Genomic DNA, 23805 nt, shown 5'->3' with positions numbered 1-23805 from the left:
AGTTAAGTCTATATCTAGCCTGAAGTACAATGAAACAAATAATACAATCAGGTATTTTTTAAGCATAAAAGGAATCAGTTATTGAGCAGATACAATTACTTTATTCTTTGTTTTTAGCCTTATAAACAGAGGATTAACACAGGAGTACCAGCACACTGAGGTGTAAATAAAATTAATTATCCCACAAAAAACAAATTTGCTTGAAGAGTCCTAGTAATCTTTATAAACATACAATTTGTACTTTTTTAATATATAAAAATATGCACACACTTTATTTTTCCTTTTTCTTACCCCTTTCCTCTGCATTCTTTTTCTCCAAATAACACTTAAGAATGTTGTTTAGCTGTTGCTCACACTGGCTTACATGTTGTAATCCATTTTCCCAACCTAAACATAGTAATAAACAGGATAATTACATCTCATTTTACAGTATTCATCACATATTTTAGTCTCTGGTGATAAGAGAACATTATTTTCCAAAATCCAACAAATGGTAGTTCAATCATTAACGAGATGCTTCCTTTGATATCAACCAAGTAGATAAGTAAAGTAATTACTCTTTCAGCAGCTATCTCTTTCACACCTTCTCCAGTTAATCTCTTTCCAAGATTCACTATCTCTTGCCTTACAAGCCAGGAATTCCCTTTTTGCTAATGGAAAGCTCTGTTCCTCTGAAATGGGATGCATCCCTCTGCAAGGGTGCCTTAGTGGCCACTGAGAAGTCTGATTCAGTCAGATTTTATTAAACTTACTTAGGTGATTGGATACTCTGCCCATTCAAAGAAATCTTCCAAGGGAAAAAAAAAAATCTAAGATGAGAGGTAAATAATGTTTCCAGATTCGAACCATCTCCTTTCGAGGGGGATAACTGAAGCACCAACGAAGGGAGGAAATATGTTTCCAAAGCATGCATGCTGTGGAAGCAAAGCTATATAGGACAAAGGGGCTGATCAGGCATTTTAAACACCTTCTAGTAGAGTTATAAAGGGTAACCATGAGGCTTTTGTTTTGCTTTGTTTTTAAACAGGATAAGCTTTTGATTTTATGAAATACAGAATTACAGTAAACTTCAGGAAATATTTGGAAACTATGTAAGAAATTGATTTTCAAAACCTTTATTTCCTTCTGAGTTCTGATAAAACAAATATGTTGACAAGATAGTCACTTGCAAACAAAGCTAAGAGGAATTACTTGATAGAGCTTACTGATCTCCAGTAGCATTTTTTTAAGCAGATCAAAATGTATCTTCCAAAGATAATGAGCCCTTATTCATAGAAAGACCTCATGACTTTTATTGTCTTTATTTGAATACTATTAGTTCAAATATTCTGTTATATAGAAGAATTTGTTTGTAACATGTTTCTGTTTGGGTCTACTAGGTAAAAGCGATCTGGGAAAGGGCTAGAAATGCAGTGATATTATGATTTTCAAATTTCCTTCCCACAATGCTTTTTGTTTAACTATCCGATGGCATCAAAGGTAAGTCCCATTACTGGATAACAAATAAGTGTGAAGTATGAAAACAGTTTGCAGATAAAATTGCATTTTACTTGTAGTGGTTGCAATGTACCATATGGCCAAAAAAAAGTTAAGCCAGATGATTTTGAAAATAAAGGAAAAGAACGTATTACCTCTGCAGTGATGAATTACTCTTCCCCACAGTCTGTTCTTACTCAAACAGGCTAGATTTCCAACAATCAACAAATGCCTCTTTGCTCTTGTCAGTGCAACATTCATTCTCTTTTCCGAATCTATGAATCCAACTTGTCTTGTTCTTACACACGACAAAACAATCATCTCCTTCTCAGCTCCTTGGAAGGCATCTACAGTGGACACTTGGACAGCTTTAATTTCAGGAGCCTCAGAGGGTACACCACTAAGCAAATTCTGAATCTACAGACAAATGAATATAGATGTGGAGGAGTTAGGTATTCACACAGTCAATCACTGTCTTGTGCAAAAGCAATCAAAAAGTCTGACTTGACACGAGATGCAGATTAAGAAAATACAGATTGCAATGACAGAAAAACCTCAGCTAACTACTATAAAATATTTTGCAATTAACCCTTATTTGACAAAACACTGGTGGCATTCAGTCTGGCAACTAATGCTTTTGCTTAGTAATCACAGCAGCCCATGTCAGCCTTGGATGACCAGGTTAGGTAACCTGCAATCCTGCCAAACAGGTAACATCAGTGTTATTGAATATAACAATTCTGTTTCTGTCATAAATACCAATTTGTAATAATTCCTGATTCATTTGTGAATATTGTGTGCTAGTTAACTTACCAGTTTTCTGAGTATGCATTTGAGTGGGGGAGGGGGAAGAAAAAAATAAAAGAAACCAAAAATTCTGAGGCAAGTTTGAATTAAAACATTCTCTGATTTTTTAGAGAAATAATTATATCGATTTTATTTAAATGAGACAACAAATGTAATTCCTGCTTCACCTTTTCAGTACTTTTTTACTTCTAGCTCAGCTGTTTTTCTTGTTCAAATGTAGCCCATGTTTATTCTAAAAGAATAAATTTAAGAAAAATATTTTACTGATAATATATTATACAAACCTTACACATCTGTGATTTATAAAGAGTAATCACACCAATTGCAGATCCTTCTATTCCACTTGCAATCAGACATTGGATGAGCTTGACTGTAAAATGAGCTTCTGCCATATTATAAAAGCTGTTGTCTCTTTCTATCTGGAAATGAGGAAGAAGCTCTAATTTAGCTCTGATAACTAGCAGTTAAAATACATTTTGCCACATACAGACAACACAAATGGAAATAGAATGGCAAAAACGACAATATATTGACTTTTTAAATAAGAGATGTTTAAAAGCTTACTTGCTCCATCCCATTAACACTATAAAAGCATAGTGTTGGAAGCCAATCCAATAAAGGACTTCTGTCTTCCTCTGAAACACCATTTATCAGACTTCCTTCATAAAACAGCTCGTTGGCTATAGCACTGATAGCAGGGTGACATCGATACTGTGTTCGAAGCAGTATTGCTTTATGTCCCTAAAGATATATGATGCAGAAAATGAGAACAAAAGAATTATGAAGTTATTCACAACACAAATTAGATCAAACAATTATTAAGTGGAAGTAATTCCTGCAATAAGCTGAGTTTACTTTCATACATACAGCTTAACAAAAGTCAAACCAATATTTTAGTTGCTGATTCTTCTACCTGTATTGGAAACAGTACCTAAATATCAGAAGATAGAATCTGTAATTGTACTTTAATTCATTCTTATTTTACATTTGTTATGTTTTCAATTTTGTGTGCTGTTAAAATAACATTTACACAGAATTGCACTAAAGTGGAATCTGCTCCATTAAAATAAAATACAAAATAAAATATAAAATACAAAATAAAATATAAAATACAAAATAAAATAAAATATCTGATATATTGACCCTTCTGATATCTAAATCAGGACTTTTACTGACTTCAGTGGACCTAGAATGTCACTCTCCATCCTGTTAAAGATGTAGTAGTAGTACATACCATTAAGGAAAGCCGATCAAACAGAGTCTGTTCCAATCCTTTTTCATGAACACTATCAGACCCTTGAATAGTTGGTGGTAATTGCTTAGGGTCTCCAACAAGGACCAGCTTTTCACATTGAAACCTAAACAAGATCATTAAAAAAAAAAATCCCCAAAGGATGATACACTGGTTATAACATTTTAAAAAGTGTGTGCTTTCTTTATATATCACAAATTACTACGGATCAGGTTCGCTTCGCTATCTTTCTCTTTCCATAGTTAAAATAACATGATAACTCAATGATGGCATCTAAGAGCAGGCTTCAACTTGTAATTATTCTTCTTGCTTTCCAAGGTAAGGGCTTGGAGCTTATGCCCTTTACAAGATGTCCAAGTCCGGCAATTATTTAAAGTTGTGTCACTGCCAGCTAGAAGTTTTCACTCTGCTGAAATGCAAAAGGATGGCTGTACCTTGCAATAGGAAGGAGAGAAGCAGGTTCAGTCATCTGACTGCATTCATCCAGAACAACCACAGGAAATTTAAGGGTATTCATACAAGAGAATGGGCAGGCAGCACAGGTCACTCCAACCACTTTTACCTTTGTTATTGGTGAGGGGGAAAGAAAGAAAGAGAAAATGATAAATTATATAATAGTTTATCTATGTGCAGTACATAACTATAGCTTCTGCAGTAGAACACATGTAACATTTTTTTTTTAAGACTGCATGCTATGTCATGCTGACAGAGCCTCAAAAATTAAATTCTAACTTTCAGTAATAAATACTGCATATGCACAGAGAAGGATGAAATGACAATTGCTGTGCTTGGTAGGCTTCTATGTTGGAAAAATTCACAAATTCATGGATTTAACACTGCAGCAAGTCTGATATAGCAAGAGTTACGACTACACAACCCTTTTAAACCCCAGCGGCAAAGGTGTCAGCAATGAACACTAGGAATAAGCACAAAGAAGAAGAGAAGTCCCACACACAGTCATTAAGCCATACCTGTGGAATCAAAATGAATGCTAGGACTAAAGCAGGTTTATTTTTCAAAGCAGGAGTTTTTGTTTCAAAGTTGGAGTTTGGCAGCCTTGAGTATGAGACAGAGGATTCCCAATTTCCCTTTGCCAGGCCTGGTGGATATTGCATACTGAATACTCACTTTTCCATCCAACTACTTTGACAATACCTGTTGCAACACAGCTTTGTTGGTCCCTAATTTATGTTGCTCAATACTCTTCCTCACATAGATTCTTTCAACTGGAGTTAAATCTTCTTTCATGAGAGCAAGTAATTCTTTTAATTGTTCATTTTCATTTCCTGAGCCAGCATGTAAACTTCAAAAACAATTTTATAAAAGTTATTCCAGTTATGAAAGATTACAGTGCTTTCAGAGTTCAGTGAACACCTAATATAGAAAAATAATCATACGCAGTACATAACAGTACTTCACAGCAATGTACTAACCCACAACAAATCTAACTGAGATAGACTAGTACAGCATCTGTTTTACAACAGACCTTTGTTGTACCAGCTCAGACTTACTGCACCTCCCACCCCCCAAAAACCCCACATAAGCATGGTAAATGACTTCTCCAAGCTATACAGTTGATCTCAGAGCTAGACCTGACGGGAAATATTTCATTTAACATTTTATACCTTTTATGTGCTATTGTCACCAAGTAATGGAAATCTAATCTTTACTGAGATTGATCTATACCCCATTCTCTTAAATTGCGCAGAAAGTACAATCTAGATCATAAACCCCATAACACTTTATATTTATACAGCAAAGTTAACTTGGGTAAGAAGTATAGAATTCATGACTTGTTACTGTTAATTCACTGAACATTAAATTTACGATTACTTCCTCCTAGTTCTCATCACTAGGAATGGCATGTATCTATTTTAAGCCTCTCTTTTCTGCTTTTCCTCCTTGTGGATGTTCCCCAATCTCTAACTGCCACTATTTTGTTCTCTTCTACTGCTTTTCTCTTCAAAACATTAGCTCCATTCAGCAGCAAATCAAATTCCCCAAATAAAGTAAAAACTCTGTTTTTGCACTGTTCAAAAAAATACTGAGAGAACCTGATCACATTTTGGATGACTTCAGAATAGTCATTTTACGGTACTACATAATTACAATCTATTTTATAATCTCTGCAGATCCTTCAAAGATCAAAATTCTTACCTATAGGGAAGAATTGGTTTGGCGATTTTCCTAATACTTCCCACTCTGATAAAACCTTCAAATCCAAGATCAAGTAGACTTCAAAGAAAGAGAGATGGTACATATTACAAAAATATAAGAAGCAATTTTGAAAAATTTAAAAATAGTTCTAAAGACACAAACCCATCCAAAAAAAAAATACAAGCTTCTATAATTCATAAAGTAACTTAGAACACAATTCAAGTAAATTAAAGTCAAATCAAATCATCTCATCATGATTTGTCTCAAAAGTGTTTAATACTTTTGTAATTCTTTTCTCATAAATGATCTTCCATTTGTACTTTCCCTTCCTCCCTTTACCCTTTCAAGTCATGAGCTTTATTCCACATTAACCTCTAACAACTTCTTTTTCTTCTCCTATATATGCCGAAGCTCCCCAAACCTTTTTCCTATTGCTACTTCCCAAAGCTTCTTGATCACCTTCTGTGACTGGTAGCTTCTAATAGTAAATGTGATGGAAGTTGGGTTCAGTATTAGCCTTACACAAATTAGTGCAGCTAGCCTTAAACAGTCTTTTAATGTAGGTGTGCTGTACAAAGGATCAAAGGTAAAATTAAAGTCCTTGTGCGATACTTCATAAAGGGAGAATGCCAGCTTTTTAAAGCTTTATGCTGGAAATATGAACACGATTACCCTTACCATAAAAGTACATTCTTGTCATTGGAAAAAAAGACTCTAAAATTTTAGTTCACTGTAACCTACCCAAGCAGTATCCTGTCAACGGCAACATTAGTGGAAGAAGCAATCAGAAGTTTCCACGGAACTGGCCTTTGGCCCTCCTTAGCTTCACTGCTTTCAAAGAGCTGTACTAGGAACAAGATCACAACAGACAGCAAATAGCTCTTTCCAGCTCCAAAAACACCTGGTATTTTAGAAGAAAGCAAAAGTTATGATTGAAAAATGTCAACAAGATACAGTTAGATTAACTGTTAGAACACAATTAATCTTCTGAAATATTGTGCTGTGATTCCTTGCATAGTGTATATTTTAAATACATGCTTGCTGTGGTAGCTGTAAGTTTCCAGGGGCAACGAATTGGCTTGCACTTTGTATTTATTTACTGCCTGCAATGTCTAGAAAAACTAGAGAAGAGGTTAAGACAAGGCATTCTTCCTAAATTTTCTGGTGGAATATAGGTGGTATTTGTTAAGGAGTCTCATCAAGACATTAACGTAATACAAACACAAATGTCTGCATGCATATCCTCATACTATATCCTCAGGAACTTAACGCATTTTAGAGATGATGATCATTTTGGAACTCCTAATAATTATGAATAGATAAATATGCCAAACAAAATCTTTTGCTCAGACAACTTAAGTCCACTGCTATTTGTACTACGAGTGTCGTTACTGTCAATGTATTTATTTTGATAGGATTTAAAACTCATGTTTATTGTAACTGTTTCTCAGTATAGATTTAAAAATCTCTTTGAACTAAGATGTTTATTAACCTTTTTTGACACATTGAAGAGTCTGGTAAAGCAAGATAGAACAGAAGGAAATATGAAAGAAAACAGATCTACTGGATCACCATGGAAAGTTTTGGGATATGTCACTAACACTGGCATTACATATCAACTAGCATTTTTTCACAGAAAAAACAGCTGTAAATCTAATGATTATTTGCCACATACCATGTATGATTGTGATAGGGAAGATCTGCTGTTCTTCCACTGGTTTGGCACTTTCAGGTGAAGTCATCATCCCAGCTATCTGAATCAGTGACAAAGCCTGATCTGGGTTCAATGAAAATGTTTGGATCATCTTTCTGGCTAGTCCTGTTGCTATTTCAGGGCTGACAAGTCCATACATCATTGTGCGTTTCAGGTTAGAGGCTGGAGGAATAAATCTTCTTTTGTTGACTTTCTTAGTAGTTTTTTCAGAATCAAAATTCCTAAGAAAAACACAACAATCAAAACAACAGTGAATTCAGATCATTTGGTATGAGATGTATAATATTGCAAATGTACAACTTATATCTCATGTCTCATATCTCCAATTTTATCTCAAATTACTTCTTCTTCCAACATCCCCAAATATAACAGGACTTCACATTTTGCATCCTTATACCTTCCCTGGGTGAAAGCTGGGTCATCCAAAATGGACTTCATAGTTTTATCATTCTTGCTGTGAAGTCATGTTTTCAACCTGAACTTATTTCAAGGCTACGAGTTTGATAGAGTTAAAAGTGGAGATGGCAGAAGTTTATATAATTAGTTGTTTTATCCAGTAAACCACAAGCAGTCTTGGAAATATCCCTACATTGCTTTGACTCTCCAAGAACACAGTTCTTGCCCTCTCCCTCCACCCATTTTTATTTTCTTTTCAACAGATTCTTAAATTTGTGAAGGCTGACAAGAAAAACAGTTTTAGTAAACCCCATGAATTATATACATTAACTTAGTAGAGTCACTGAACGGTATTATCAATCTAATGGCCATAAAGTTGCCCAGTATTAATTTCTAGGTTATAAAATGTGGGCTGTAGGCTAATTTTAGGAAAGATAATCCTTTAGAGTTAAGTAGGGGATATATTTACAATTCTATGTAAGTGAAAATTGCATTGTCACAGTTCACTCCTTACATTGTCTCTCTGCTTTTCATTTTTCTCATTCACTTTTTAATAAGCTAAACTCAATAGGATTTTTGTTGTTCTTTCTCTTCCTATTGACATATGGCATGTTCACAATATCACTGAAACAGTAACTTACATTTTTAGTAGATACGGTATTATTGGTAGGGTAGACGGACTGAAGTACTCCTCTATATTTCTTAAAGATGTAAGCTCACCACTAGCGTTACAAACTAGCAAGGCATGAACAAGCACTGAAGAGGTCAAAGAAAAATAGAATTAGGAAAATATGAAATTAGCCAAAATTCTTCAATCTTCTGAACGCAATTAAGAACAGGAGTTTAACGTAGATACTGTGATTTGTGCTCTGCAGAAATTCTCTCCCTAATGCATGCCTAGAAAGCTTAAGACCTCCAATTTGTTAACTTCAAATACCCAATTTACCTCCTTAGAATTAAGTGGTATGAATACAGCTTATTGTGAGCAAGCACATAATTTTCACATTGCATTTAAAAAAAAAAAGTTAGCAAGAGTGTATTTTTACTGGCTCCAGAATTTTTTACTCCTTACTTTATAGCCTTAATTGCATAAGTACTGCATTTAAATTACATATTTGAACATACTTACAAGGAAAAAAAAATACCGTAAATGAAATCATGTGTTAGATTGTTAGAAATTCCCATTTCATCCTTCATCATGGGCCACATTTTCCCCCACAATGGTAGTTTTACTTGATTCTAAATTATTTGATGTACAACTTACTATTTTTTTGCCAGTTTGAAGGACAATAGCCTTTCAATGGTAGTAATTCTACTTCATTGTTAGATGACGGTCCAAAGAATGCACTACTTGCAATGAAAGTATCAGGAGGATCAAAGTTTAGAGTCTTCGAAACAACCCATATATCATCTGTCAAAATAATACATAATTCTCATAAGCTTTTTCTACTGCAGGCTTTTAAGGAAAAAAAAAACAGGCCAAACAAAATAGCCCAACATTTACCATGCTACAAATTAAACCATCACTAAAATGAAAGTATGCGGGATCAAAAACCTAAATATGTTTAATTCAGTTTTAAAACAATAAACATATAAGTCAGACCTGTCTGTCTAGTACTGTCTATTAAGTCTTTTCTATAATTCATGCTAACTGTAAAGTTCTCTCCCAGTGCACTTAGCATCATGTGACTTCTGGCTTATCTAAAGTTTTATCAAATTCAAGATTATTTGGAGCAAATCAGTGCAGTATACTATAAATTTAGTTAAATACTCTCACTGAAGAATAGCAAATATCAAAATAAAGATGCATTTTCTCTTCTGTTTTGAGAACACCACAGATTGGAGCCTACAAATGTTCTACTTGGCATAGCTGGTAAGACTAAAAGTTCCTTACACTTTCCGTCAACCAGATATTGCAGAGCACAGCAAGGAAGATTAAGTTCAGAGCTATAAAAGTGCATGTGTATTTGCCTGTACCAGCAATGGCCAAAAAAAAAAAAAAGAAGAAAAAAAATCAGTACACAAGTAGAAGCTTTTCCTGTACAAAGTTTCAGAATTTAAATGTACAAAAACACTTTATCAGAACACTTCAGAATCTGTGCATAAAATCACGCAGAGTAATGTTTGTTCCTGCATTTCCTTCCACTATCTTCCACAGCTAAATGAACAAACTGCAAAGATCAATTCATCACTTACTAAAGCAAAGCCAACCACAGAGACAACTTGGAGCAAATCACTGAATGTCCTCTAACAGTGCACTATTTCGCTAAGTTAGAAGAGATATACAGCAACAGTTCAAACACCAGTTTTCCCCAAACACCATAAAGTTTTCCCTACAAGTCATCTATCCAATTACTGACCCCTCCTGAAACTTCAATGTTCAGACTTAACCTAGCCTGAGCCTAAGGACACAACATTCATATTTTGCCGAAGATGTATTTAAATATTTACCAAAAAAGATGAATTAATGAGTTACTTTGTTGCCCTTCTAGAATCAGAATTAAATCATCAGAGCTGTCAAGTGGTTGAGCTTTTCTCTTTCTGTTACAATTTAAAACTGTAAAAGGCACAACATAAATTGAGACATGAACAACCCTTGCGATACTCAGATTTGCTTACCTTTACTATAGGTAGAAGAATGCTCCTTTCTGCTCAGTTTGAGGTATAATTTGTGTTTCGAATCACTATCGAATTTGGCATGTGTATTCATAATTTTCTTTAACTTATTAAACCGTTTTGTTTGAATTTCAAAGGCTTTCCTGTTAAATTGATTTTTAGAAAAAATATTTAATCAATAACACATTTTGGAATCATCACAAAAAATAAGAAAGCTCCAGAGATGAGACTAAATTATATAGCACAGATTTTAATGTTTGTGCACATTCTTGAATTAGCAGGGCTTAAGAACATTTCTTTCTCTGACAGTCAGCCAAATTTAAATTTTCTCCTATACTTAAGCAGTGTAGAAGGAGAGCCTTAGCAGAACGTCTAATATTAACATTAGAATATGTATGTTGTATCCAGACAGGTTTTCCTGTTCCCATAAATATTAATGACCAAAGATCTTTACTACACGCCTGCTTTGAGAAGTATGGCTACAATAACATATCAGACTCTGTCCTAAACTCTCCTACAAAAGATTAAATGAAGAGTAATTCAAACAGGACAGTAATAAGGGACTCCACTGAGCAATTGATCAAGTTGCTAGTAAGCAGTTTTGATTCTTGATAGAAAGAATATTGTCCTGAAATACTACTGCTGTTAACACTTGTCCTTTAATAATTTGGATTTTACATTTCTACACAGAGCTGTAACCCTTTTAAATATAGTTACTGAATGCGTCTTTTAAATTCTGTTGAAATAGAGTTGCTAGTATATCTATCCTGCACTTCACATAGCATTAGCAGGAGCTGTATAGCTTTCAGAATACCTCACCAAAAGCTGGCATTCCTCGTAGAGGGAAATCTTTTGATTTCTGAGGTACACCCCAATACTTTTTACATCATGAAGCACTATGGTAGGTCTGGATTTTATCTGTCCTGGGTTCACCTCTTCTACCCACTTGAAAAATGAACACTGCTCAGCTTTGGGGGCATCACAGGTATAGAACAAACGACCCTAATAGGAAAAGAAAACAACAAAACAAGATAGATCATTAGCACTTTAAAACAAACAAACAAAACACATAAAGCAATTGATCAGTACTAGCTGCTATATAATACAATCCAGTTAAACCCCTGTGTTTTCAGCATGTTATACTGAAAAACCAAGTGTGTTTCGAGAATTCTCAAGTGCTGGAGCCACTCTGTAATCATCATTTACAGAAATCCCATATAACCTAGAAAATTATAAATTCAAGTCTTTTTCCCTCTATATATAAAACTACTTTCTATATGGAAAGAACTATTAGCTCATCAATTCTGGACACTAGCAGATATTTAAACTGATCTTAAAAGTGATCTCCGTAACGTATCACTTAAACCTATAACTGTAAACCACATACAGAACAAACCACATACAGAATCCTTTAATTGTTCGCAGAATATCATTTCTATGCCAAACTAGACAAAAATCCCAAACTGTAAGCAAACAAGGAACAAACAGCACCTTATTCTGGCCTTCTTTTTTAACCACAACAAGCTTAGCAGGAAGCATGTGATTGCACAGTGGAACGTGGCTTTCTTTGCTCTCACTTTGCCCATCTTTCAATGAAGTGTAAAACGATATATCCACTTTTGAAAGAGCCTTATGTAATCTTTGTGACAGCTCAAATAGAATTATGTTTAAATGCTCTTGAATAAAAGGGAGAATAAAAGAGCAATTAGTACAGCCTTAAACCGGTTACAGAAGTACACAACATTAAAACATTTTTATTTGAAACCATCAACCTCAAATTTTAATCAGACTATTTAATCTGAGTCCTGAGAGAGACCACTTATCTTCTGAGCCTGAAAAACTCATATTTTTGCACATGCAACTGGTTTGTTATAACTCGCTTACTTTCATAGAAATCACATTAAAGTATATGGCTCCAAAAGATCCAAACACTGAATCACTCTACTTGCAAACAAGCATAGGTAGGACGGCTGGTAATGTAAAGACTGATAAATAAGCTCATGTTTACATAGTTGAACAGACATGGACTGGTCTTTTGGTTTGTTTTTGCAACTTCAAGTATAGACTGAACATATCTGAGTATATACGTACCCAAACCCAAATGCAAATAGTTGTTCCAATAGGTGATGCTGATATTATCTCTCTCCTCAACCAGGTTTGAGAAGCTTCAGAAATATGTACTTTTAATTATGGCAGCATTTTCCAGGGCATCACTATAGACATACCTGTTAAAGCAGCTGTAAAAATCTGTTTGTACTGAACATGAGACTGAAAAACAGTTGGTATGGCAATTTTCCTTTTAGGAAGATTAGTATATTTTACTTTATCCACATTAGGAAAGGACAGCTGAGAAACTGTTAAGTCCTAAAAAGTAGAAAAATAAACCATTAAAAACTTGCAAAACTCTGTAAAATTCCTTAGTGAAATGACTAAACATGAATGAAATCAATTTTGATAACTGGCAACTGGACAGGAATGCCAAAACTCATTTTCCCTCCTCTCACCAACACTCTGCTCAGATTTGTAGATACAGCTAGCAGATACAGTGTTTCTACACTTTAGGACCTCATTCTGCAATCAGAAGTTTCAAGATGAAGACTGTCAGTTTTCCAAAAGCAAAATTCAAATCCCCTTCACCACAAATGTTTACAAACCTGGTTAACCACAGGTACGGTTAACCAACTGTCGCCAACAGCAGTAAAATTAAGTACACCTAGAGCTACAGTACAGATAGCTTGGATTATTATTTATGACGGTCAACAAAGTTAAATTTGCCCCTGAACATACCGCCTGCATTTTGTAGACCATCGATAATACTTTCAAAGGCTTTAGAGTGAATTTATGTAATTCAGAGACATGTTTTAGCCCTTTACACACAGAAGGAGCACATAAATCCAGTTTTTAGCACTGTTTCTGCACTGAAATATGACTCGTCAGACAAAGCTACAGCAAAGGTAGTACAGACTAGAGAAAGAAGAACCATACTAGCACTTCGGGAAAATTGAGTCTACTGTCAGGCTTCCCTTTAGCTAGTCCCCCAAAAGCCTCCCTCACTGTTCTGCACTGCAGTTGATCATGGGCATAATAGTGACAACTTTCTCAAAAACCTTTTTAAGATCCAATATATTTGGATAAAGTATACATGTGTGTACATAGTTAAGTCTATATACTTACATAAATATGTATATACATACATATAGACATATATATATACACACACAAAGTATATACCAGAATATATGAAATACAATAGTTATTTCCACACCTCCAGTTCACATGTGAGTGTTTTACTGGATAAACATACATTTAAATATCTATAAAACAGTGCACACTATGTTTGTGCCAAAAAAAGAAAAAAAAAAGAAGAAGAAAATAAATGACATATTTTCATCAACTCTCAAGCATAGCCATGTGACTTCTGGTTTCTTTCCAACACACACTGATTTCAGATTATCTGCTATTCACAAACAGCTGTGTTAATTTAGGGTCCTTATTCAATGCCATAGCTTACTTTTCCATGATCAAAAGTGATGATACTTCAAATATTTAAAAATTATCTACTACGCTTTGAAGCGAGATATGGATGTTTGTGAAAACAACGCTGATTTCATAAGTAAGAAAACAAATCTAAATCTGTCACTGCATGTGCCAAGGAATTACCTTTATAAAGCATTAGTCACAGCACTGAAAAGTATGTTAGTAGCTGCTGTTCTGTAGGCGAGATACTCTTGTGTTACTAAATATACAGAAACACTTCATCCAATCATAGTGATAATATCTTGCATGAAATCAGATAAATGCAATTACTTTGTCCAGAAAAAATGTGCTTTTGCCGTAACTATATCTCCTCAAACAGTTACACACCTGGACTTCTCCTGTTATGGTGTGGCAGCTCAGATGGCTTAACACCTTTTGTGTTGCTTCAGCTAAAGGAGCCTGACTTAAGTGCAGAGAAAGTAATTTCCTCTCTGAAATTAAATCTCTTTTCTTGTTATTTGCACAGCATTTACCAACCATGCTCTTTGCTGTCTGTAGAGGCACAGAGCCGGGAGGGCTTTTATTCATAGCACAGCTCTGGCTCTCTCCTGTGTCACCCAGTGGCATTCCAAGGATGTTCTCAGCCCAGATGTCATCAGTCACTTCCACATCATCAGTGTTTTGAGTTATCAAGTCACACTGAGCATTGTTTTGGTATTTTAGCCACTTGCTTTGTCTATATTGTGAAGTCACATTAGAAAACATTGGTTGTAAAGACTCCCTTTGTCTGTCTTCTGTATACTCTTCAAACTCAGAGGTTTCATAATTCCTGTCCTCGGGGCCAAAAACACTGATAGGAAACACTGCTGACTTGTTGCATAAATTGACTACTGAAGAGCCAACAGATCGCTGAACTGCCCCACAGTCAGTTAGATAAACTTCCATGTCAGAAATCTTCCCAATGGCAGGAACAGTGACAAGTGGAACTCGTGCTTTAACTGTGGGGCTGAATCTCAAGCGGTTGCATTCTTCTGAATAGCTGGATTCCTTCTGTGCTATAGGGCAAATACATCTTATAAGCGACATGTAGCATTACAGATGGCATATTAACCTCAGATGCACAAAAATAAAGCTAAAGAAAGAATTCAAAGTTCTTTCTTTTACATTCTTCTTCTAACTGGCAAGCTCTTTGTATTGTGCCATACAAAATTAGTAAGTTCAATTATGACTCTTTTATTATTTAAATCCCTATATTCAGGGCACGTTTTAATAGGCATTCTACTTTTATAAATTCAGCGTTTGGCTGAAATTATTTAAACGTTACTCCATTCTGGAGGTTATAAAAAAATTTATGTTATTTTTAGTTGTCACTACAGCTGCCAGCTGAAAAAACAAATCAGCAACGTAGTGTTTGTTTCTTTACCCCAAAACCACACACAAAAACTGCGCAGAATTACTATTAGCCAATATAGGTAACAGGCTTCAAGCATTCCAAGTATCCTTTTAGTTGAATTCATTACAAATAAGAAATGACAGATAGTGATAGATGCCAACTGAATCACTAGAAGTGGGTCAGAATGCAGCAGAATATGAAGCAAATTAAAAGCAAGTAAATAAATGGAAAACATTAGCATGAATTAGAAGTTCAGCTTACAGCCTGTTTTTTCCCAAACTAGAAGCTAATACTTTATAAATGAGATCAGTTTACTGAAGTTTCTTTTGGGAAAAAAATAGTATTTTAGGTGGAGGGGAAACGGACCTCAGGATAATTTAACTGTTCTGGCTAAAGACTATTACAAATTTTACAATATATAATACATATATATACAATATATGTAAGAACAAGGTGAAACAAATACAAATAGAAGCCTGTAGTTACCCAGACATATATAGATTTAGTCTATTTCAGGGCCCAGGGCAACTCACTTTTACAGTGGGACCCGTATTCCAAAGAACCTCAGATTTTCTAGCAAAAATACTGTGAAGTGCAATTATAAACTACTATTCTTACTGAGGAAGCCTTCTGGAAGTTCTGTGTTAACTGGTAAGGTCCTGTCAGTCAGGGGCTCCTGGATGTGTTTAATAGTTTCCTTATTTCTTGAAATGGGAGAAATTGGAGAGTCTGCATTAAGTGAGGAAGCCAGTTGTACTGATGAAATTATCTAGAGACAGAGAATTAACATGTCAAGTGAAGAACTGTGATAGGAGAGGAACTTGATGATAGCTCTTTTTTCACTGTTCTTTCTTTCATCATCCTAATTGACATGTCTCTCAGTTGAGATCAGAAGGTACCAAATATGACATAAAATTGGTATCATGCACACATGGAGGGAAAAAACAAAACAAACCCCTACAACAGAGTCAATTCACACCTTGTAAGGTTCCCATGAAGTCCACTGCCTTTGCACCAAATCAGAAAGTGAAGGTGAGCCTGACATTATCCATTTTGGAACTTCAGAATAATCACTCAGCGCCAATGCTAGGAAAAATATGGGAAGGACAGCAGTCACCCTGAAAAACTGTTCTGAGGCCAATCACTGCCATACTACTTTTACTCTCACTTACAGTTTTCATCCATCATCGACTCTTTAATAATGCTACACTTCTTTTGAAAATTCCCTTCTCCAGTAAAATTGGTATCATCTTCACAAAAATTTCTTGAATGTGGAGACTTTATGAAAACAGCATAAACAAAAACTTGTTAGAAATAGAACTTTTAAAAAATTCTCTCTATAAATATTATTTTTAGATAAAGATCTTATTTCTAAATATAAATCTTCAGTATCTCCAGCACATTTTGGAAATAAAAAAGATACATGATACGGATTTTTTTCCAGTTTTTCAAAACTGAAATGGATACTGCATTAGAAAAATAGTTTGTTATATTGCATCTCATGTTTCATTTTCACTTGAGATGAATATTATACAATTAACCATAGGAAACAATCACTATAAGAGCCCTTTGCTACTTTTTCTGTATGGATTTCTTTGCTTAATTGTACATATTGCACATTTTTCAAAGTGAACATGCTCAGAGGAGGAAAAAAAAAAAAGTCTTGCACACGCATACTCCTGTGATAAAGATGAGCAAAAATAATCATGCCTAATTCCAAAATTTTAACCACAAAGTACTAGCTTTGGCTCCTAATGATTTAGACATGACTATAGTGTTCTAACTGTGAATTCTCTTTTATCTTACATTTATAGGATACCAGCTTGCATTAAGGTTAGTAAAAATAACTTTTGGGAAAAAAAAAAAAAAAAAAAAAGTTTACCTGTCTGCAGTCAGAAAGGATATAATTGCTTGAAAATAGAGGTGACAAAAATCCCTCAGCTGCAGACTCCATAGTATCTGGGTACTGGTGCCATCCTAGCTGCGAGCAGGGAGCTCTCAACATAATCTCACTAGTTGCCGACCCTTTTACTCTGTGCCCTTGAAACTCAACAGGCTACATATTAGAATTATCATTAACTGAAAACAAGAACTGTTCAGGAACTATCTAGAGTCAATAAAAGTACTTTGCACGTATATAACAAAGATCATCTGTTTAAAGCTGTAGTAGAGGGGGAAAAAAAAACTATGTTTTTGAAACCATTTTTCTTTTGTACCTCTGCAACATAGCAGCAATAAAGTTCTGGAAAATCTCTGTATCAACAGGAAACTGATTTCTGATGTAGTATGTCGTAGCCTTATTTTCACATTATAGAATCTGAGTTTGAAACTCTCAGTGCAGACCAGCCTACAGACAAATGAACTAAAAAGTGATCTATCTGAGAAGCCTGTTATGAGATTGGTTAGGTATTTATTAGAACTATTTGCAACATACTGAAAACAGTGAACTACTGAACTGAATTTTAAGTATTTATTACACATTGATTACACAGAAATTGTACCTTTGGTTGGTAGTCAAAAGTTCTAGAGTCTCCTTGGCCCAGTGCTGTTGGTAGAATAGATGCTTCAGGTTTCTGTAATATGTTGTCAACACAGGGGGGCTACATATAAAAGCACAAAAAATGAATTAGTCTAACAGTTTAATAACCTTTTAAGACAAGAACTTAAGCTAATGAAACTTAGAACTTTTCCAAAAACCTAATGTACTGATATAGCAGAGGGTGTTTTAAATTATATCTTTTTTCATTTGGAAGCCAAAGAAAAGAAGAAATCTGTCAATGACAGGTTTACAAACTATGTTTGCTACTCAAATGGTTTGGGAAAAACAGAACTCATTTTAAGATCTTTCTTTCATTTTGGAAGGTGGTGCTGAAAAATAGCACTGGATAGCACTAACAATAGCACTGGATAAAAATCAGTATGAAGCATCAAGCACAAAGCAAAAAATTTCCAAATAGATTGCTAGCATATCTCAACCCAAATGCTAAAGTTCTTAAAGCCATGCATCCAAAAAGATGGTGAAAGAAGAAAAACTAAATAGTAAAAGAAGATAGGATAGGGAAGGAATTGCTAGACTTTATAATTTTGTGATATGAAATACAACTAGATATTACAATTGACATCAATTTTCTTGTCATACTTTCTGGCTTATCAACATTTACTGGCAACAGGGTCCAAATGATGACATCCTTTGTTTACTATCAGCTTATTAATTGATAACTTTAAACCATTTCCATCACAATCACTATTATTTCATAAATCAGGAATTGTGTAAGCCCTATGGAAAACAAGTTTATTTGGTGAGATAGATACAGGTAGTCAAAAACTAGTTACCGTAAGGCCAGAAGTATCCAAGTGTGAACATGAAGATCTCTCTCTGCTTTCCAAGTAAGGCATTTCTGTTAATTGTTTTATAGCTAAAAGAGATAGAAAAGTTGCAAGTTGTAGTTACAGCATTCATTTTATAAGAAAAAAATCTGAATATTTATTTAGCTTGCAAACCTTACTCATGAGAATAATTGCACAAGTGAAATTAACTAACTAAAGCAAATAGAGAAGCAGATTTTGAGCCCCCACTCGTTCTTTAAACACTAAAAATTGCATGAGGTAACTTTCATAATATATGACTCCAAAATTATGATTTCTGGATACAAATCATCCAGCAGGAGAGATAAGAATACAGAAGTCAAATATGTGAAAAATTAAATACACTCTTCAATTTAACATAGAAGCTGACCTAACCTTCATCTTTTACAAAGGGTTCAAATATCTCTTTAGAAGTCTCTGCTTCATAAAATAAGCTATTATTTTCCTGTATCTTTTGTAAGCTTTCTAATGCTGTGCTATGTTCAGTCAAAGCTCTTAGAAGAGCGATATTGTTTACCAAATCAGGAAGTTCTGATGAGTTTTCAACAAATGCTGAGCATTTCTGGCAATCCATTTCTACTCTTTCACCTTCGCAGGCTTCATGAAGGAAATTTATGCCCTCTATATTCTCAAACTCAGTTTCACCTATTTCTGTTTCCTCTGAAGATGAATGGCTTTTTCCTAAAGGATAGATAGCACTTCTGGAGATTACAGTATCTTCCTTACATGAAATGTCATATACATTTTGCTGATCCTCTGCAATATATTTGTATGAGCCACAAGAAGTATCAAATTTTTGCAACAGAGCCAGGAAAGGACTACCTGGTTTAATGTCATCATTACTGGCACTCTGGAAATGTTCTATATCTATGTACTGGGATTTTGTGCATCCAAGCAGTAAAACATCTTCTTTAGTTGTTTTGTTCATTGCAGAAATCACTTGGTTGGTAGAAATGTATGAATTACTTTCAGTTTTCTCAAATGTATTGGTTTTAGCATGACCTTCGTTAATATTTGTACCACTAGGCAAAAGATCAGAATTCTTGCTTTTGATCAACCTGTGATTAATGGTATTTGCTGCACAGTCATCAAGATCCTTCTTATACGTCCTAGCTTCAATATTTAATTGATTTTCATTAACTTCTTTTATTTTGTTTCTATCCTCCAGAAGTTCCATTTCAATTCTGATGCGACTTACAGAGTCTTCCACAGTTCTTCCGCTGTCGCCAACACTGTTGTCACAAAGCAGCAATGGTATACCTCCCGTGTAGCGATATCCATCACTCACTCTGTCAAATGTTAAACCTTTGACTTCTTCCTTTTTGCCGTGTGACATTACTTCACAGGAAGGATTAAGTCTTAACTCAACAGTTTGTGCAGCATCTTTTCCCTTTAAGCAAGCTGAACCTTGTGAAAGCATGGCTCTTTCCACAAGCTCTTCCACATCTCTTTCACATAGGTCTTTATTGTCTGTGTCATTAAAATCAAAAGCCTCCAATAAATTGAAGTTAACCTCCAACACCTGTTCATCTGGACCACTGTCTCTGCCACGTACACTTAATTCCTCTTTTACAACTTCAAGACCAGTCAATGCTACATCTGCAGAGAGGTCCAATTTACTAAACATTATTTCTGAATTTTGTTTCAGCTCGAGTTCATTTTGTGACTTTACAGATGAATCCTCTATAAGATTATTGGTCACTGAATGTTCTCTGCATGTGGATAGATTTGTTTCGAGGGCTATGGACTCAGGTGGACTTGCTGAATAAGAAATATCACTTAAGAATGAGGCAAATTGACTGCCACTCATTTTGCTTATGCTGGATTCAGATATGAAGCAACTATTTGGTTGGTCATTGGCAGTAAATCTGTCAATTGGTAATGATTTAGGTATGCCTTCATTTCTAAAGAATGAGGGTTCTCGATCCCTTTCACAATTCCGAGTGCATTGCCCTTTGCTGTCTGTTAAATTCATACAGGCACACATTTTTTCAGGGCCCAAAGTCTTTGTATTGCAGGGATCTTGTAAATCTTGGCTGAAGTTATTTGCCATTCTGTCATGTCTTTGTTCCGCAACTTCTTTATCACAAGGTTGCTCAGCTGAATTTAGCAGCATTTCAGCATTCCATTCCCCTTTTGTAAAATGTTGGTGCTGAGTAAGTCCTGTATCAGGGTTGCTTGAAAAGCTAGGTAAGGTTGTGCTCTTTTGGTTATAGAAACTATCTATGTTTTCTGATGTCTGAAACCTAGAATGATATTCTGTGACATCAGAAGCTTCTTGCTCTCTGCATAGCTGTGCTGGTTTAGACTTCAAAAGAGCTATTATCTGTGCCGTGCTCCTGATGTTCTGTGACACTGCCACATGATTTACTGTCTCAGTGTGCTCTATAATTAGAGGACGTTCTGGCTTCACAGTGGACTGATCAGAGTTCCTCTTCTCTGTCTCTTTATGCGTATCAAGAAACGGAATGGAAACCAGTGAAGACATATGTTTATCACTGTTTGTACACACATCTTCATGAAAGCTGGTAGATAAATTTGTGTCTGCATCCTTATTGCTAATCGTAGAAAATAAGGGAGAGGTGATATAAAACTTAGATGGAAAGGAACCCTGACACTGCTTAGATAAAGGCAATATTGTTGCTTTTTCTTCATCTTCTTTTGTTGGTATTTTCTTTTCAACTTGGCGTGGCCCTTGGAAACCCTGAGAGAGAAGTCTAAAATTAATTCTATTCAGAAATCAACCTTATGTTTTGTAATTTAAAAGATAAAAACAGGACATGCTTCATAAACTATATTCTGGCCAAGTATCACAGCGATTCCACAAACATACAGAAATAATCTCAATTTCATTGTACCGTTGGCAACAGCATTCTGCTAAAGCCAACAAAGACTTAGCAAATCATGAAAGAATAGGTCCCAGTAACATACTTTGATTTCCAGTTCCAAGAAAGCAGGGAGACATTATCTGTATATTCACAATTCATTAAAAAAGTGCCCTTAGTGTTTCAAAATTGCATGTTAATGTCAGACAACTTCTGAAGCAAAGACATACTGTAAACTTCCTTTTCAACCCGACAGGCAGGTGTCTTAGAGGCAGACCACTAGGCTTTACAACATTCCTATTCACTGCAGGAGTTTCTGCTTTTCTTGGCTGATTTTCAGAAAATTTTTCATTCAGTTTTACTGCTTCAACAGTGATCAAATAGCGCTCACTTTCTAAATTATCTCCAGCATTCACCTAGGAAAGAGAAAGTAGCAGTGTGTACATAATAGTGCTACGTAAGAAACAAAAACGGTTCCTTCTAAATGTTGTGATACTTGCATGTAAAAGAATCCAAAATTTAACATTTTTCACCCAATTTAACACTACTCCCCATAGAAATTGCTAGACTGAATACAATACAAAACATTAGCATTTAGTTTCAGGTTAAGTTCACTTAATATATTACTTTAATACACTGCTTTACATTTCCATAAATTTTCCACAGTGGTTCTGGAAAACATTTAGTTTTATCAATAAATGGAAGTCGTTTTAGCATTTCATTATTTGTATTACAGTAGTTTTTCATGATATGAAATAAGAAACAGTCCATCATATTACCACAGAGAAGAAGTGGTACCACCTTAATTACCAAAAGAACAAGTTTGAAATGCTTGCTGAAGAACAAACCAACAATCATAAACATACAAATAAAAACCTCAAAACAAAATATACCTGAGATTTTATAAACATGCTCTCCAAACATTGTCCTTTATCATCAAACAAGATTGCCTGTAATGAAAAAAAAATCTTTTTTAATACTGAGTTTTATTTCACAGATTTACTGCAATAGTACTGAGAGACAAACAGTAGCAGGTGATATGAAACTGCATTAAATGTAAAGTTGTTTACCTTATTTCCTCCAGTTCTAATCCTCAAAATTCCATCTTGCCATGTTTTTGATTTTTTCATTTTTTGGTGAGTGTATAATACCTGATTCAAATGAGTAAATATTGAAATAATGATAAGTAAGAAAATATTTAAATAACACAGCAGCTAGATTGATACTTGTTTTGTTCACTCAACTGCATACAGCATTAAAAACTTACAGTAAATTCTTGAGAAGTCATTGCTTTGGGAAAACAGTCATCCAACAGTTTATTCTGCAAATATTCACATCTTCATACAGCCTAAGAGACAGGAAAGTTTTCAGAATTCAGCATAGTTACAAGGGAAATGTATTGAGAAAAGCAGATGCCACTTATTTTTTTCTCAAAAGAAGAAAGTTAGATGGAAAAAAGTCAAAAAACTCCACACAGACCTTGGCTCCCCACTTCAAGGCATACTTGATGTGGGGATATTAGGCTCCCTTCCTCTTGCCCCCCCCACCCCTTACTCCTGGCTTCATTGCAAATAATGTAACACAAAGCCGGTTGGGTTTAAAAAAAAAAAAAAGATGGCAACATCTATTTTAAGTTCACTTGCCTGGCAACTCTGAAAACTCTACTGATCATACCACACTTTGAAATTACAAATTATCATAACTATGCTCACTTGCCACAAAATATATACGTATATATATATATATAAGTTAACAGACTAATTTTATCAAGAGTTTATTGACCTGACTTGGTCATGTGTGCTTAACTTGCATTAAAGATAACTGATTTTCAAAATCAGTTGCCCGTGAAGTCAAGTTGCTTTACATATCTAAAATTTGTTCAAAATATTTTTAAGTAGCTTCTGATGATGAAAACAGGAACAAAACATTTTTAAAAAGCAGCTTCTTCAGCAGCTGTGACTTACTGTACATTTTGGTTGCTAATATTTGATCAGTACTGTGATTTGCATCAGGGTTTAAAGAGTAGCTCTTAAGATCTTAGTTTAATCAGTTAATGTCATTGCAATGAAAATCGATCTCAGGACACAACATAAGATTTCCTGTTATTCTCACACAGCAATTTCGTGAGGAATACTTAACATAAAGTAGCTACACACACATACACACACACGTCCTCATGCTTCTTCTCATGACACTGCTTTTTACAGCGGCCACATTCATGGCAGTCCCTGGAACAACATGTGCAGCACTGTGGATAGTGACACACTCAGAAGCAAGCACGAGGAAAGATGCTTAGCAAGATATGAAACCTAGAGAAAAAGCAGAC

The 23805-nt window shown here is 34.9% G+C and overlaps 1 protein-coding gene across 1 annotated transcript; it reads right to left on the bottom strand.

Moving 5' to 3' along the window:
• Positions 1 to 84: 84 nt before the first annotated feature.
• Positions 85 to 23703, bottom strand: ZGRF1 (zinc finger GRF-type containing 1). The gene is made up of 28 exons (XM_062574863.1): positions 23642 to 23703; positions 22747 to 22827; positions 22550 to 22630; positions 22373 to 22429; positions 21710 to 21895; positions 19030 to 21358; positions 18622 to 18704; positions 17790 to 17888; positions 16461 to 16566; positions 16268 to 16374; positions 15907 to 16057; positions 14283 to 14950; positions 12644 to 12782; positions 11910 to 12094; positions 11233 to 11420; positions 10422 to 10561; positions 9067 to 9213; positions 8444 to 8558; positions 7368 to 7627; positions 6434 to 6593; positions 5693 to 5770; positions 4691 to 4838; positions 3970 to 4097; positions 3518 to 3641; positions 2848 to 3024; positions 2568 to 2702; positions 1632 to 1893; positions 85 to 387 (listed from the first exon to the last, which is right to left on the bottom strand). The coding sequence occupies exons 2-28, from the start codon at positions 22765 to 22767 to the stop codon at positions 272 to 274; spliced, it is 6390 nt and encodes a 2129-aa protein (XP_062430847.1). The 5' UTR covers positions 22768 to 22827; positions 23642 to 23703; the 3' UTR covers positions 85 to 271.
• Positions 23704 to 23805: the final 102 nt, after the last annotated feature.

Source organism: Rhea pennata, chromosome 4, assembly GCF_028389875.1.
Source record: "Rhea pennata isolate bPtePen1 chromosome 4, bPtePen1.pri, whole genome shotgun sequence".
Taxonomy (NCBI): domain Eukaryota; kingdom Metazoa; phylum Chordata; class Aves; order Rheiformes; family Rheidae; genus Rhea; species Rhea pennata.
The sequence above is the reverse complement of the archived record's forward strand: the minus strand, read 5'-3'. Positions and strand labels throughout refer to the sequence as shown.